This window comes from Castor canadensis, chromosome 13, assembly GCF_047511655.1.
Source record: "Castor canadensis chromosome 13, mCasCan1.hap1v2, whole genome shotgun sequence".
Lineage (NCBI taxonomy): Eukaryota > Metazoa > Chordata > Mammalia > Rodentia > Castoridae > Castor > Castor canadensis.
Genome location: NC_133398.1, coordinates 21,739,881 through 21,755,852, shown reverse-complemented (window position 1 = coordinate 21,755,852; position 15,972 = coordinate 21,739,881). Strand labels below are relative to the sequence as shown.

Here is a 15,972-nt window from a genome sequence, read left to right as displayed (position 1 = left end):
GGTAAATGGATGGAATTGGAGAACATCATTCTGAGTGAGGTTAGCCTGGCCCAAAAGACCAAAAATCGTATGTTCTCCCTCATATGTGGACATTAGATCGAGGGTAAACACAACAAGGGGATTGGACTATGAGCACATGATAAAAGCGAGAGCACACAAGGGAGGGGTGAGGATAGGTAAGACACCTAAAAAATTAGCTAGCATTTGTTGCCTTCAACGCAGAGAAACTAAAGCAGATACCTTAAAAGCAACTGAGGCCAATAGGAAAAGGGGACCAGGAACTAGAGAAAAGGTTAGATCAAAAAGAATTAACCTAGACGGTAACACACATGCACAGGAAATTAATGTGAGTCAACTCCCTGTATAGCTATCCTTATCTCAACCAGCAAAACCCCTTGTTCCTTCCTATTATTGCTTATACTCTCTCTACAACAAAATTAGAAATAAGGGCAAAATAGTTTCTGCTGGGTATTGAGGGGGGGGAGAGGGAGGGGGCGGAGTGGGTGGTAAGGGAGGGGGTGGGGGCAGGGGGGAGAAATGAACCAAGCCTTGTATGCACATATGAATAAAAAAAAAAAGCTATTTTAACAAAAAAAAAGAGACTATATAGAAGCAATACTGAAGTTTCCCTACAAAGACACTGAAGATAAAATATATTTAATATATGTACAAATATACGTACCACATATAGGTAAAACATCAACTCGAGAAATAACAGAAGATATAGAGATGTTTTTAGTAGGAATCGTAAAAAAGACCTTGGTTATAACCTCACTGGTGGTAGCAGTACATAGAAAAGAAAAGTAGCTTAGTAAAAAAAGCAAAGCGATTATAACAGAGCATAGAAAAATGGCAATTTAAAGATGCAAACATCAACTTGCTAGTTGATACACAGTTGGAAGAAAAGTGCCACCCATTACTGTTCAGACCTATTTATCCCAATAAGTAGATAAAGCTCTATTCAACTGTAGAACTAAAATCCCTAAGATAGTATTTGCTAACAGAATTACACTTCTACATAATATCATTAACTCCCATCAATATAATCTTACACCTGCTAAGCAAAACTAGAATTAGAATATTTTTTTCTTGCCAGAGGACATGAAGACCTGAATCCTTGGCAGTTCTAAATCTTAATTATGATTGTTAATTTTATGTGTTAGCTTGACTGGGCAATGGCATATCCAGAGATCTGCTTCAGCATTACTCTGGGTATGTCTGTAAGGGTAGTTCTTGAATGAGTAAAGCAGATTGCTCTCCCCAGTGTGGACAGGCATCATCAATTCATTGAAGGCCTGAATTGAAAGGCTAGTTAAGAGAGAATTTTCTCTTTCTGCCTAACTGCTCAAGAAGACACATTGGTCTTCTGCTCTCCAACTCTAACTTATACCAGTGGCTCCTGGTTTTCAGGCCTCTAGACTCAGGTGGAATTATGCAACCAGATCTCCTGTGTCTACAGCTTAGATAATGCAGATCTTGAGTTTTCTCAGGCTCCATAATGAATTACGTGAGCCAATTCTTTAGAATAAGTCATTCTCTCTCTCTTTCTCTCTCTCCCCTCTATATATGCGTGTGTGTGTGTGTGTGTGTGTGTGTGTGTGTGTAATATTGGTTATATTTCTCAGAGAAGAGTCTTCAGAATTCTCTGAGAATTCTTCTCTGAAGAATCTTGTATTTAACTTATCAGTCCCCTCTTACATGGTAAGAATCTGTATCTATGTATCTATCTATCTATATTGATTTCAACTTTTTGAGTCTGCAAATTTGAGGATCAGATCGTAGGTGATATAGAATTCATCAAGATAAACACCTTGAACCAACTGGCAAAAAAACTTTGATATTACTGTCTGCATATTGCAATACAACTTCCCTTGTGTTACAATCTATAGGCAATAGAAAAGATATAACAGATGCACAACTTACTATTAAAAGATATGCATTGTACTGGGGAAGAAAAGTGTCATGGACACTTAGAAGGAAGAGGTGGGAGTCTGAAACAAACAGGGAAAAGAAAGTTCTAGAGGACAGGTGAATTGACACTAAGGACATACAGCCACTTTTCACCTGGGGGAACTAAGTGCTTACTAAATCTGGCCTAAGCTAGAGGCTGAAGATACGAGCTTGATCCCTTACAGAAGGCTACCCAAAAAGGGCAGAGAAATCTCCTAGATTTTGGCATTCATTACTGTAGTATATTAAAGGGGTCTTGAAGGGGTCTTACACACATTGCCAGATTCTTCCCAATGAATTTGCTGAATTCTGAAGGCATATGGGGTTGAAGTCTGAAGAGCTAAACTGAAAAACTCAATGGAAAGAGTACATCTCCCAAAGTTTTTCAGCACCGAGGTGACAAAGACCTGACACAGTCTTAACTGAATGCCAAAGAGGGCTATGCTATAGAAAAAGAAGCAACCAAAGGTAGAATCTTATCCAATCTGAAGCCAGCTGTAACTCAGATAATCTCATCTACTTAGAAGTGAGAAAGGAAAGAGGCCATCAACTGGAATGTTTATGGTGTTCGCACATAATGACAGCACGTAATATGTATGTTTCAATGTATCATGTATGTTCATAATGCAATACTTGCACATGATGTATGAGTATGTGCTGACTTGTGTAGATACATCCTTTATGTTCATCCATGATGGCAAAAATCAAAACTTATTAGACAGGCAGAGTCAGTACTGTATGACCAATAACCAATAGAAAAAACATATAAAGTAGAGGGGAGGATGGAAATTTTCAATAGCAACATTGAATCAGCCAATAAAGAATCAAATAAGCATTCTAGAGCAGAACACCTGAAATTAAAATTTCAACATGGATACAACAGCAGATTGGGCTCAAAAGAAAGACTGGTCAGGGGACTAAGGGTATAGCTCAGTGGCAGGGCACTTGCCTAACATGCATGAGGTCCTGAATTTAATCCTCAGCAGCAGAGAGAGACAGAGAGACAGATTAATAAAAAATATCCAAACTGATGAAGAGAGGTTACACAAAGAATAATGATAATAAAAAATACCAGAAAATTCCAGTTAAGAGAAGCCTAAGATAGTACAACTAAATGACATGGTGCTTTGGAGGGACATGGAGAAAAAAAAAAGGACATTAGATAAAACTAAGGAAATTTGAAAAAATACAGACTCTAGTTTATCAACCCTGCTTAACTAATTGTGACAAATGTGCCAAGCCAATGCAAAATGTTAACCATAGGGAAAACTGGCTGAAGGGTATGAGAACTCCCTGTATTATGTTTGTAATTTACTACAAATATTCAATTATTCTAAAATCAAGTTCATTAGTATACACCTTATATGTTTATCACAACTATTTTCCTACAACTTGTATTTTTCTTTTGATCATCATTTAGCCTTGTTTTATGTTTTACTTTCTGATGAGATACAGTCCATGTCATATATCAGACATTCAAAGTAGGTTCATGCCTATAATCCCAGCACTGGTGAGGCTGAAGCAGGAAAAGTGAGAGTATATAACAAGATCCTATTTCAAAAAAAGAAATACATAGAAAAAAAGAAAAAGTCAAAAACAAGTATTCAACAGAAGCTTATTTATAAAAAATGGGCATAAGAGGTTTCTGAGACTTACTGAAAAGGTTTAATATACATGTAACTGGAGTCTCAAAAAATGAGTAAGAATGACACAGAATTTAAAGAAATAAGGAAAGAAAAAATTCACAACTGATAATTCATAGATTCCAGAATCCCCACACCATAACTAAGCTAAATACAATATAAAGAAGTCATACTCAGGGTCAAAATAGTAGGCTGCTAAAAACAGAAAGGGAGAAAACATTTTAAATGGCCCTAGAAAAAAGCAGAGCAGCTTCAAACAACAAGAAGACTGCTAAGTTCGCAACAGTTCAAGACAATCAACTGAAAACCTGTGTTTCTAGATGAGAAGAATCAACATTTTAAAGATGCCAATTCTCCCTTATTAAATGTTGAATTGTGTGCCACTAAAAAAAAGGTATATTGAAGTCCTATCTTATAGAACCATTCAAAATGTGAACTTACTTAAAATAGGGTCATTGCCGATGTAATTCATCAGGTTGAGGTCATACTGTAATGAGGAGGACCCAGTATGACTTTTGTTCTTATAAGAAGATGATCATGGGAACACCCAGGGATGGAGGGGTGGGGAAGGAATGTGTGTGATGACAAAGGCAGAGGATGGAGTTATGCAGCTGCAAGTCAAGGAAAGCCAACATTGCCAAAAAACCACTCAAAACAACAAAGAGGCAAGGAATGATTTCCCTGCTGGTTTCAGAGGCAGGAGAGCCTACTGACACTTTGATTTTGGGATTCTAACTTCCAGAACTGGGAGGCAATGTATTTCTGTTGTATTAAGTCACCTACTTTGTTATGGCAGCCCTAGGAATCTTGAAGGGTTGGGTTTTTTTGTTGTTGTTTTGTTTTTTTTAATGGTGGGACTAGGGTTTGAGCCCTAGGAAACAAAGACATTCCCCAAATTAACTGGCTTAATTTGGGACAAAATGTTTATGCCTTCTCCCAACATACACTGAAAGTCAAATTTCCAATGTGACAGTATTAGAAGGCAGAACCTTTGCAAGGTAATTAAGTCCCAAAGGTACAACCTTCATGAATGGAACTGGTGATTGTCCTTACAGGAAGACACAGGAGGGAGATAACTTTTCTGTCTGCCATGTGAGGAAACAATGAGAAGATGGCCATCTGTAAACCAAGAAAATGGTCTTCAAGAGCCAACCATGTTGGTACCCTGATTTAAGACTTTCAGCCTCAGAACTATGAGGAATTAATGTTTATTGCTAAGCCACGCTGTCTATGGTGCTCTGTTCTAGCAGCCTAAACTGACTGGTATGTCTGTATTTTATACTTTTCAATAAGAAAAAGGATGAGGCTTGGGGAAGACTTGACCATGCTAGATACCAAAACATATTATATAGCTCTATTAGTTAAAAGTAGGGTGCTACTGGCACAAGAGTAGACTGAAGGAATAAAACAAAATAAAGAGTCTAGAATTAGGTTCATTCGTTTTGTAGGAATTTAGCATATGATAACTAAATGCCATGGTTTGGCTCTTCCTTATGCCCCAAAGGTTCACAGGTTGAAGGTTCGATCACCAGCCTGTGGTGCTATTTCGAGGCGGTGGGGCCTTTAGGAGGTGGGGCCTAGTAAGGGGAAGTTAGGTTGCACTTGAAGGAGATATTAGGACCCCAGCCCCTCCTCCCTCTAGGCTGCCAGGAGGGGAACAGCTTTGCTCCACCATGTGCTCACTGGCAGGATGCTATGCACCTCACCACAGGCCTAAAAGCAACAGAGCCAAGGTCATGGACCAAAACTTCTGAAACCATAGGCCAAAACAATTTTTTTTCTTCCTTATAAGTTATTTACCTCAGGTATTATATCATAGTGCAGAAGGTTGACTAACCCAAGTAGCATTTCATATTAACAACTGACTTATCCACTTAGGGAAAAATAAATTTAATGTTACCACCTTATCAAAAACAAATTATCAGTGAATTAAAGAGTTAAGACACAGGAAAGCTACTGGAACACTTCTTATAATATTGGAGTGACAAAGTCCTTAATAAAATGTAAAATCTGTAGGTACATAGGAAAAGACTCACAGATTTGACTACAGAAACATACAAATCAACAAAATTTTAAAAGAGTAAACATCTGCAACTGGTCAAACACAAAGGACTATACCACAGTCTAAAGTGTCTATGAACTGTACAGGGCAGTAGAGTACAGCACAATTACAGGCAAAAGGTATGAACAAGAAATTCACAGCATACAGACGCCAATAAACACAAAAAGACTTTCAACCTTACTTCTAATCATAGATACACACATTAAAATACTAATTTTCATCTACCAGATTGTCAAAAAATGTTTTTAAAAAGATAATATTTAGTGCTGCTTAAGAATGAGGGGAAATGGGATCACTCTACACCATTAATGGACAGGGCTTATTGAACTAAAGTTGCATTGCAGTCACAGTTTCACACAAGTTATCTTTGAATCATATATAGTAAATACTGGTTACAATACCTGCAAAAACTAATCCACAGCACCCTGTACTCCCCCTCTGGTTATATTCTATCTGTCCATGTTCTGTCCCCCTTCTGAGACTGTCAGCTTCTTGGGAACAGGGACAGTCCTCTGCTATTCCCAGTGCCACACCTAGGACCTGGCACGCACCGTGTTCCTAGTGAATATTTCCTGGATGAGCACACAAATAGATCTCTCTTGATTCCCAATTCTGTTGTCACTGTTCAATAGCATGCCTATGGTTGAACCTGGAGTAGGATTCAAGTCACTATTTTTTCCTGGCTCCATGGTCCATGAAAGTACCTAGATTTCCTAACGATACTGCCATAATACTTTCAGAATTGGTTAGCATTTGGGCTCCTAAAAGGTCCAATCTGTATCCCTTGTTCTATGCAGACCTAATTATAACTAGGCCATTATTAATTACATTTTTTCAATTCAAAATTTATTGACTGCCTTCTAAGTACAAAGCAAGGTTAGAGTTAGTGCTTCTTGTGGTCAGATTTAATCTTTCTGAGCAAGAGCTATGATCACTTTTTTTAAATCCCCATGTGGTACCTCTCACAAAGCAGATGTTTTCATGAATACTTATTGATTAATATCTACAAAGTGATGTTTACTCCTTTATTGATGTACTGTCTGTCTATTGGAATTCTACATTTCTGCTGCTGTTGCTGAATTGGAGAGGTTTCTGGATCTCAGGAGCCAGTAAAACCCAGAACTACCCTCCAAAAACAGTAACTGTAAACCCTACGTTACCTATTTCCTAGTGTACAGGTGGCCTGACAGCTGTTATTAAAAGCCTGCGTGGTCACTATGCTCTCAACTCATAACCATAGAGACAATCAGCCAGGAAAAGTTGTGTGACCATCTTAATCTTTGCCATATCCCTCAGGCCATCCAACTGTCAGTTGTTCCCTCTCTCAAGGCTGACTCGAATGTTGTCGGAGCAGTAAGGACAAGAAGACAGACACAAGGACCAGCTGCTTCAGGCTTTTGCTCTCTAAACTTCACACATGGAGTCAGAATGTCAGTGCACTTAAGCTAGAAAGAGGCTCAGGAAACATTAAGGCTAAGTTCCTTAGTTTTCCCCAAGATGCCAACAGTAATTAACAAGGGAAGCCATTTTTCCCTGGGAGTACTGCCTTAGCCTCCTCATCAGTGTCCCTCTGCCCATCCTTGGTCCTTTAAGATTGGGCATCCGAGGTGTTTTCTTTAAGTCAAAGCATGTCCTTTCTAAGTATAAAATCTTCCAATGTTGTATGCAAATTATATCTCAATAAAGTTGATTAAGTGACACCACCACCAGCCTCCTAGGTCTTTTCTTCTCATTCAGTGTAAAAGCTAAACTCCTTACAGTGGCCACATGGCCTTGTGAGATCGGGATCTTTCTTACCTCTTTTATCTCAACTTCTACCATGTTGCTGTCTGTCACCTCACCCTGTCCACACTGGCCTCCACAGTGCTCCCCACATGGGCTAAGGGCCTTTGCATATAGGTATCCCCAGATATTTGCAAGGCTCGCTCCTTCATCATCTATAAGTCTATTCAATGTCATCAACCAGTGAAGCTTTCTCTCATCCCTTACATGACAGCTTTCCCAGGCCCTCTCCCATTACTCTGGTGTACTTTCTTCTGTCAATCACTGTCTGTGTGTTTCCTTGCTTATTGTCTGGGTGTCCAGCCTAGCCTGTCAGCTCCAGGCTTTGTGGTATTTACTGCTGAACTCCCAGTGCTTGGAACATTACCTGGCAAAAAGTAGGCCCTGAATGAATGAAAGAAAGCAAATCTTTCCTGTCTGGACACTGATGTTATTTCAGAAAAAATGCAGCTGAGCTGCACTACAAACCACTTGCATATTTTATTTGTATATATTTGCCAAATAAGGCTCAAGAAAGTATACCACCTGGAGTTTAAGTGTGAGATGGGAGAATTTGCTATTTCCTCCATCTCAGTTCTCACACACCTCTTCACAAGTGACCATCCTGCCGTGCTGTTATTTAAATGTTTAAAGAACATAATAGGGTACATATATTATTGCATAGTTGTTTACATGTAAATTATAAACTATTGTTAATAATATATTTTGTATTCTTGAAAACTGCTAAGAGTAGACTTGTAGATTTTGAGGGTTTGGTTTTTTTTGTTTTTGAGACAGAGTATTGCCCTCACACTTTACAAGAGAGTGCTAGGATTATAGGCGTTATATTACACCCAGCATAAGTGTTCTTAACCACAAAAAGTATGCGAGGTACTGCATATGTAATTAGGTTGAAATAGTATAAATATAACTCCCCACTGAACACATATTTCAAAACATGTTCTATAAGATAAATATCTGCAATTTTATTTCTCAATTATTAAAAGTACATAAAAATAAACTGTGAGCCAAATAAGAGGTTCTCAAAGGATCTGACTACTTGCTGTTTTTTTCACACTGCAGGTGCTAACTTTGGAATTAAACCCAGCTTAAGGTACAAATACCTTGACAGGTTTTGCTCAACCCGAAGTGTAGTCAGGGGCCAGTGGTCAGGTGCACCTTCTTAATGCCATCTTCTCTAAGCACAAAGAGACCTGAGACTGCAAGGCAGAGCTGGAAATGAAAAAGGACCTTGTGAATTCAGGATCATTTTTTCAGGAACCATGTCTGACTAACTGGATGTCACCTTCACCCTCTGGAAAGACAAGGTCAGAATGAACCTTGTCTGACTAACTGGATGTCACCTTCACCCTCTGGAAAGACAAGGTCAGAATGAATTTGGGCACAGACTCCTTCCCTGCAAAGGCCACTGGCATTGGTGTCTCTGTGGTCAGTGGTCCAATCTGAGGATATAGACAAAGGGTCAGGTAAGACACCAGCCCACTCTCTGAATATTAATAGTAAGCAACACCTGTAAAACATTTCATTTTTCTCAAACACATTCACAAGCACCAGCAAAGAACACCAATCAATTCCGCTTCGCAGCTCACAGGTGAGGGAATCACCCCAGCTCTTTACTGAAAAACCTTAAGAAATGTATCCTCAAATGAAACAAAAAACGAGAGCAGGTGTGTTTCAGAGGAAAGAGCAATGGAAACGGATTGCAGGAAGCTGAATTCTAGGGCCACCGACAGCCTGGATGACAGTTTTCTTGCCTTTGCCAGGCCGGAGGCAATCCGGAGTCCCCCACCCCTTTGAGCATCTGCCAGGCTGATCCCCGTCACAAAGAAAGACCCCAAAGCCCCAAGCTTTGTTCTGGTGGCCCCTCAGCCGGGAGAGGAAAACCGAAAACCTGACCATTACAACCGGATGCTCGAGCAAGGCTCAGCCTCTCCTAACCCAGAGCCAGCGCAAGGTCTGGAGGCCACTCCATCGCCAACCGAAGGCGGACCGGACCCTCATCTCCGCCCCGCCCCCAAGCCGGGCCAAGGCACTCCGTCCCCTCCCGTGTCCCTGTCCCCGGGGTGGCTGTGTGTGAGCCCAGCTCGCTCCCCAGCGCCCACCCGGGTGCCAGCCGAGAGGAAGAACCAGCTCACCAGCTCTGCCGCGGACGCCGAGCGCCCTGCGCGGCCCGCGGCCCGGACCCGGCATGCGCGTGCGCACTGTTCCCACGGCCTCTTCCCGCGGCCTCCAATTCCCACGGCCTCCAATTCCTGCGGCCTCCGATTCCCACGGCTTCTTCCCACGGCCCCACGGGTGGAAACGCGCGGCTGTCGGCTCTCTTAAATGAGGTTGGGAGGGAAATGCATTGTCTTTAACTACAAACCTAGAAATCCCAAAGGGTGCAAACGTTCTTGCTAACACACCCTGACTTTAAGCAATGCTTTTGCATAACATTAAAGATGATTTGTAAATTTCCCTGTAATCAGATGAAAAAAAAAAGAAAACGAAATGCAGATGGAATATCATCGTAGTGAATGTAATGATTAATAATTTTTAGCAATGTGAAAATAAGTCTGGTGTATAGCCAGATTGTTGGGGGGGGGGGTTGTGTGTGTGAGTGTGAGAGAGAGAGAGAGAGAGAAGAGGGGAGAGGAGGGAAGAGAAGAGAGAGGGGAGGGGAGAAGGAGGAGGAGGGGAGAAAGAGATTCCAACTAGGAATGACCATAAATGGGGCCATACTTTTCTGGTAATTTGTTTTTCTGTTAGGAATTCATTCTGTTAGGAATGAATGTCCTTGTGGATAAATCTGTTTCCTCTTCCATATCCATTGGTGACAATAAAGTCTAAGAAATAGTTAATGAGAAATGTGCATATCTTTTTCTAAACAAAAGAATATATATGAATTGTTGAAAACAGAGATAAGAAAAAAACAAAATTAAAATCAGATACAGCCAACTCCAACAAACTGCCCATTATATAGTATTTAAATATATAGGCCATAACTATGTGTATATATTTTTATTTATATATAGCATACATTTACATATACTCAGTATCTAACTACTATACTTTTAAAAACCACTTTATTGAGCTATGAAATAACGCACATACTTACTGTTTACAACTTGGGGCTTTTGGAGATGTGTATCTATGTGAAACCATCATCAGTTTCAAGCCTGTAAACCTATCTATCACTTCCAAAAGTTGCTATCTCTTCTACTGCCCACCTCTTGTGGTAAGAGTACTTAAAGCAGATCTACCTTCTCTGCAAACTGTTTTAGTGTATAATATAAATGTTGTTAATTATGGGTCCTAAATAATACAGCACATTTTTGGGTCTGACTTATTTTTCATAACTGAAACCTTGTAGCCAGATAGCAATACATGCCCATTTCTCCCTCACCCAGCCCTATCGTTCCATCCTCTGCTTCTGTGTATTGACTGTTTTAGATTCCACACGTAAGTGACATGCAGCATTAGTCTTTTTGTGCCTAACTCATTTAACTCAGCAGAATGCCCTCCACAAAGACAAGGTTTCCTTATTTCCAAGGCTGAATGATGTGCTTAGGTTTCTGCTCCATTTTCCTTATTCAGTCATTCTTCAGTAAGGGGCACTGGGGTTGGTTCCATGTCTTGGTCACTGTGAATAATGCCTCAGTAAACACGTGCAGATGTTTCTGAGATCTAGGTTTCAATTCCTTTGGACGTATGATTGCTGCAGTAATTCTATTATGAGGGACCTCCATGTTGATTTCCTCTGTGACTGAAACAATTTGCCTTCCTAACAAGGTGTTCATGGGATTCCTTTTCGTTAAGGTTATTTATTTATTGTTATAATAGTCTTCCAAGAGGAGTAAGGTTATATGCCACTGTGGTTTTGATTTTCATTTGCCTGGTGATTAGTGATGTTGAGCACCTTTCCATATATCTGTTACCATTTGTATGTCTTTTTTGGAGAATTCCCTATTCAGATACTTTGCCCATTTTAAAATTTAGTTATTTGGGATTTTCACTAGAGATGTAGGAGTTCCTTTTTTTGGATATTAGTCCCTTCTTATACATAATCTGAGAATATTTTGTCCAATTTTCTTGGTTTCCTTTTCATTTTGTTGTTCCTTGCTGTGCAAAAGCTTTTGAGTTTGGTAGAATCCCATTGTTCCAGTTTTGCTTTCCTTGCCCATGTTTATCAAGGCATATCTAATGTGCCCGGTACAAAATCGAGAAGATTGTCCCCTTGTTTTCTTCTAAGATTTTGATTGTTTTAGTTCTGTTGTGAGTCCATTATTGTACATAGTGTGAAAGAAGGGTACAATTTCATTATTTTAATGTGGGTGTCCAGTATTCTTGTCATCCTCATTAAAGATCAGTTGACTACTCGTGTAGTTTTATTTCTGAACTCCCTGTCTCATTCCACTAGGTTACATGTCTGTTTTTATGCTAGTAACTTTAATAATTTATAAAATCAGGCAGTGTGATGTTTCCAACTTTGTTTTGGTGGCACTGGGGTTTGAACTCAGGTCAGGCACAATACCACTTGAGCTACTCTGCCAGCCCTTTTTTGTGTTGGGTATTTTTTGAGACAGGGTCTTGTGAACTATTTGCTGGGGCTGGCTTCAAATCACAATCTTCCTGATGTCTTCCTCCTGAGTAACTAGGATTACATGCATGAGCCACCAGCACCTGGCCCCAACTTTATTACTTTTGATCAGAATTATTTTGGCTATTTAGGGTCTTTGTGTTCCCAAATGAATTTAAGATTTTTTTCTGTTAAAAAATATCATTGGGATTTTGATAGTGATTGCATTGAATCTATAGATCCACTTGGGGAAGTATAGACATTGCTATGGCTTCAGTGCTGTGCTCCCCAAATTGCTCTTTTGACAGTATTGGAGAGTGGGGCATTTAATAGTAGTTTAGGTAATGAAGGCTTTGACCTCATGAGGGGACTAGTGCCATCACTTTTGGAAAGGTTCACCTGCTCTCTCTCTCCTCCCTTTATCTGTCTGTCTGTCTGTCTATCTTCTTCTCTTTCTCCTCTTCCCAATTTCTGTCATGTCATGAGATGTGATGCCTTCTACCATGTAATATGAAGAAAGAAGGCCCTAGCCAGATGCTGGTATCTTGATATTGGACTTCCCAGCCTCTAAAACAGTGAGCCAATAAATTTGTGTTCCTTATAAGTCATCCAGTATATGGTATATGGTATTCTGTTGTAGCAGCACAAAAAAAGGTGTAGACAGACATTTTAACAATAATCTCTCCATTTAAATGTGTCCTTTAAATTTTCTTTTGTCGATGTTTTATAGTTTTCATTATACAAATCTTTCATACTCAGGGTTATTCCTATGTATTTTATTCTTTCTGATGCTATTAATGGTAGCATTTCTCATTTTCTTTTAGGATAGGTTGTTAGTGTACAGAAACATACTGCTTGTTCATAATGATTGTGCACCCTGTGACTTATTCTAATTTTTCATAGTCTTTAGGGTTTTCTACATAAAAGAGCAGATCGTCTGCAAACAGAGATGGCTTTACTTACTGCTCTCCTATTTGGATGCTTCTTATTTTTTTCTGCCTAATCATTCTGACTTGGACTTTCAATACTATGGTGAGTATAAGGGACATGAGTGGTGTCCTCGTGTTATTTTAAATCTTAAAAGAAAGCCTTTAGCCTTTCACCATTGAGTATGATGTCAGCTGTGACCTTTCATAAATGTCCTTGGTTGTACAGCGGTAAGTTCACACTAATGAAGCATTCCACATTGATGGATTTGCATATGTTGAACCACCCTTGTATCCAGGATATAAATTCTGTTTAGTGATAATTATGATGTGCTGTTATATTTGGCTTGCCAGTGTTTTGTTGAGGATTTTCACATCTATGCTAATTGGAAATACTGACTTCTAGTTTTCCTTTTTTGGAGAAGGGGCAGCACTAGTGTTTGAATCAGGGTCCCATGCTTGCTAAGCAGGTATACTTACTGCTTGAGCCCCTCCACCAGCTCTTTTTTTGTGTGATGGGTTTTTTCGATATAGGGTCTCGTGTACTACTTACTTGGGGAAAATTTTATTTTTCTCTCCTCTATTTCATTTATTGTTGCACTAATCATTATTATTTCCTTCCTTCTGTTACTTTTGAGTTCAGTTTGTTCTTTCTCTAGTTCTTTGAGGTATAAAATTTGGTTGTTTAGTTGAGATTCTTCTAAACTTTACTATTAGTACTATTTTTGCTGCATCTCATAAGTTTTTTTTTTTAAGGCAGAGAGAGATTTATTACTTAGCCTGGGATGTACCATGGGAATAGGCAAAATAAGCCCTCAGCCCATCACTAGCCATCTTTGGGGTGCAGACATGCATTTTGGCTTTAAATACACACAGAATTAAAGCAGAGGGATGAAAGGGTGTGTATAGTTAAATAGTCTCACTTACAAGTGTGGTCTGATTGGACATTATCTGAGTCCTTGCTCTTAAAGGGTCCTGGAGAAGTTGTTATTGCTGTCATCACTTGAGGGGAGCAATCTGGTTCCCAAGAGGTGGTTACTCTGACTCCATGGTGCAGCTTCATCATTAGTCTCATGAGTCTTGATAGGCTTTGTTTTCAGTTTCATTCGTCTTGAGATATTTTATAATTTCCTTCTTTATTTCTTCTTTGACCCAACGTCATCTAAGTGTGCAGTACTGATTTCCATGTAGTGATAGGAATATTCCTGTGTTCATCCTATTATTGATTTATGGTTTCATTCTATTGTTATTGAAAAAGGTACGTGGAATGAGTTCAATCTTATTTAATTTGTTAAGACTAGTTTTGTGAACTACCATGTGGTCTATATTGGATATAGTTCTGTGTTCACTTGAGAAAAATAAGCATTCTATTATTGTTGGATGAAATATCTGTACATGTCTTATAAGTGCATTTGGTCTATTGTGTTGTTCAGAACTGGTATTTCTTTATTGATTTTTCTTTCTAGATGACCTATCCATGACAGACAGTGGGGCATCGAAGTATCATAGTTTATCATGTAGCCATTTATTTTTCCCTTCAGATCAATGTTTGATTTATATATTTAGGTGTTTTGATGTTTGGAGCATATATTGATAATTGTACTATCTTTCCTTCTATCATTATACAATGCTACTTTTTGTCTCTTGTGATGTTTACTTAAATCTAGTTTGTCTAATATAAATATACCACTTACGCTGTTTTGGTTTTCATTTGCATGGATTATCCTCTCAGCCTCTTCACTGTCAGCCTACAGATGTAGATTTTTAAATATAAGGTGATTCTTTTGTAGACAACATTTACTTGAGTCTTTTTTATTCATTTAGGTATTCCATGCCCACAGATTCAGATTTAAAGTAATTATAGATAGATCAAGACTTATTATTTCTATTTTGTTAATTGTTTTGAGGCTGTCTTTTGTTCTCTTGTTTCGCTCTTATTCTCTTTTGTCTTTTTGTCTAGTTTGATTATATTTTGTAGTGGTGTTCATTGACTCTTTATCCTCTTTTGTTTATTTGTGTGTGTGTGTGTGTTTACCTTGGTGCTCACTATGAATATTCTATAGAAGCAGCCTACTTAAACTGACAATAAGAACTTCAATCACATACAGAAACTCTACATTTTATTTCATCACTATACATGCTTTATGTATTTTACTTTTTCTATTTTGTGTCCCCATTAGTAAATTTCTATAGTTACGAATTATTCATACTAATTCTGTCTTTTAATTTGTATACTAGTATTAAATGTATAATTGTAGTCACATGCCACTATTACAATATTCTGTGTCTTTATATTTAATTTCACAAATAGGATATACACTTTCATATACTTTTTGTTGATGTTTAGTGTCTTTTCACTTCAACTTCAATTTCCTTTAGCACTTTGTGTTGGGCAAATCAGACAAACGCCCTCATTTTTTGTGTCTGGGAAAGTCCTTGACTCTCCTTCATTCTTTGTTGTTGTAGCTATGTACTCAAGCTGGCCTTGAACTACATGGGGCTCTCAGTCTCCCACATGGGGCTGCTTTAGTGTCTGGAACTGGGTCTGCCATGGTGGACCAGCTACTGGAACATGGCCATCTCAAACAAGCTGTCCTCAGCCTGGAGTGCTGAAGGGTTGTAACCTCGTAACTTGGTCCTGAAGCTCCCACAAAGACACTTTTGTTTGTGCATGCTTGTCAAATCATTCTTCCTTCAAGGAATGAAAGCAAAGAATGTCCTCCTCTGCTGTGTCACTGATATCACTCTACTATGCATGCTTTCAAAATTAAAAAGAGCAATGCAATATATTGAAATGACTTTAAATTTAATTTCTCCTCAAATTCCTTCATGCTTTTAAGTATTATTCTACATATTACTTTATTGGTACCATTGTTTTCTATATAACGCAGTATAAATAAGTATTTGAAGAGTATTATATTAACTTATTTCCAATTTTTCTATTATAAACAAATATGAAATAAACTTATTTATAAACTAAGTAATATTTATATTAGTAAATAGTTATCCATACCCATATTTAATATGGACAAAATCCCAAAACATTTAATA

General features: G+C 38.6%; 1 protein-coding gene across 2 annotated transcripts in view; it reads right to left on the bottom strand.

Annotated features, from left to right (window-relative positions):
* Nucleotides 1-15,972, bottom strand: part of Zfp37 (ZFP37 zinc finger protein) — a 98,225-nt gene that overhangs the window by 59,662 nt on the left and 22,591 nt on the right. For both annotated transcript variants that reach the window (XM_074051238.1, XM_074051237.1), the window contains exons 4-5: nt 9,573-9,757; nt 8,541-8,649 (exon numbers count right to left, since the gene is read on the bottom strand). In XM_074051238.1, coding sequence (XP_073907339.1) covers nt 8,572-8,649; nt 9,573-9,757 — 263 coding nt within the window. In that variant the 3' untranslated portion in view covers nt 8,541-8,571. The remainder of the gene's footprint in view (nt 1-8,540; nt 8,650-9,572; nt 9,758-15,972) is intronic.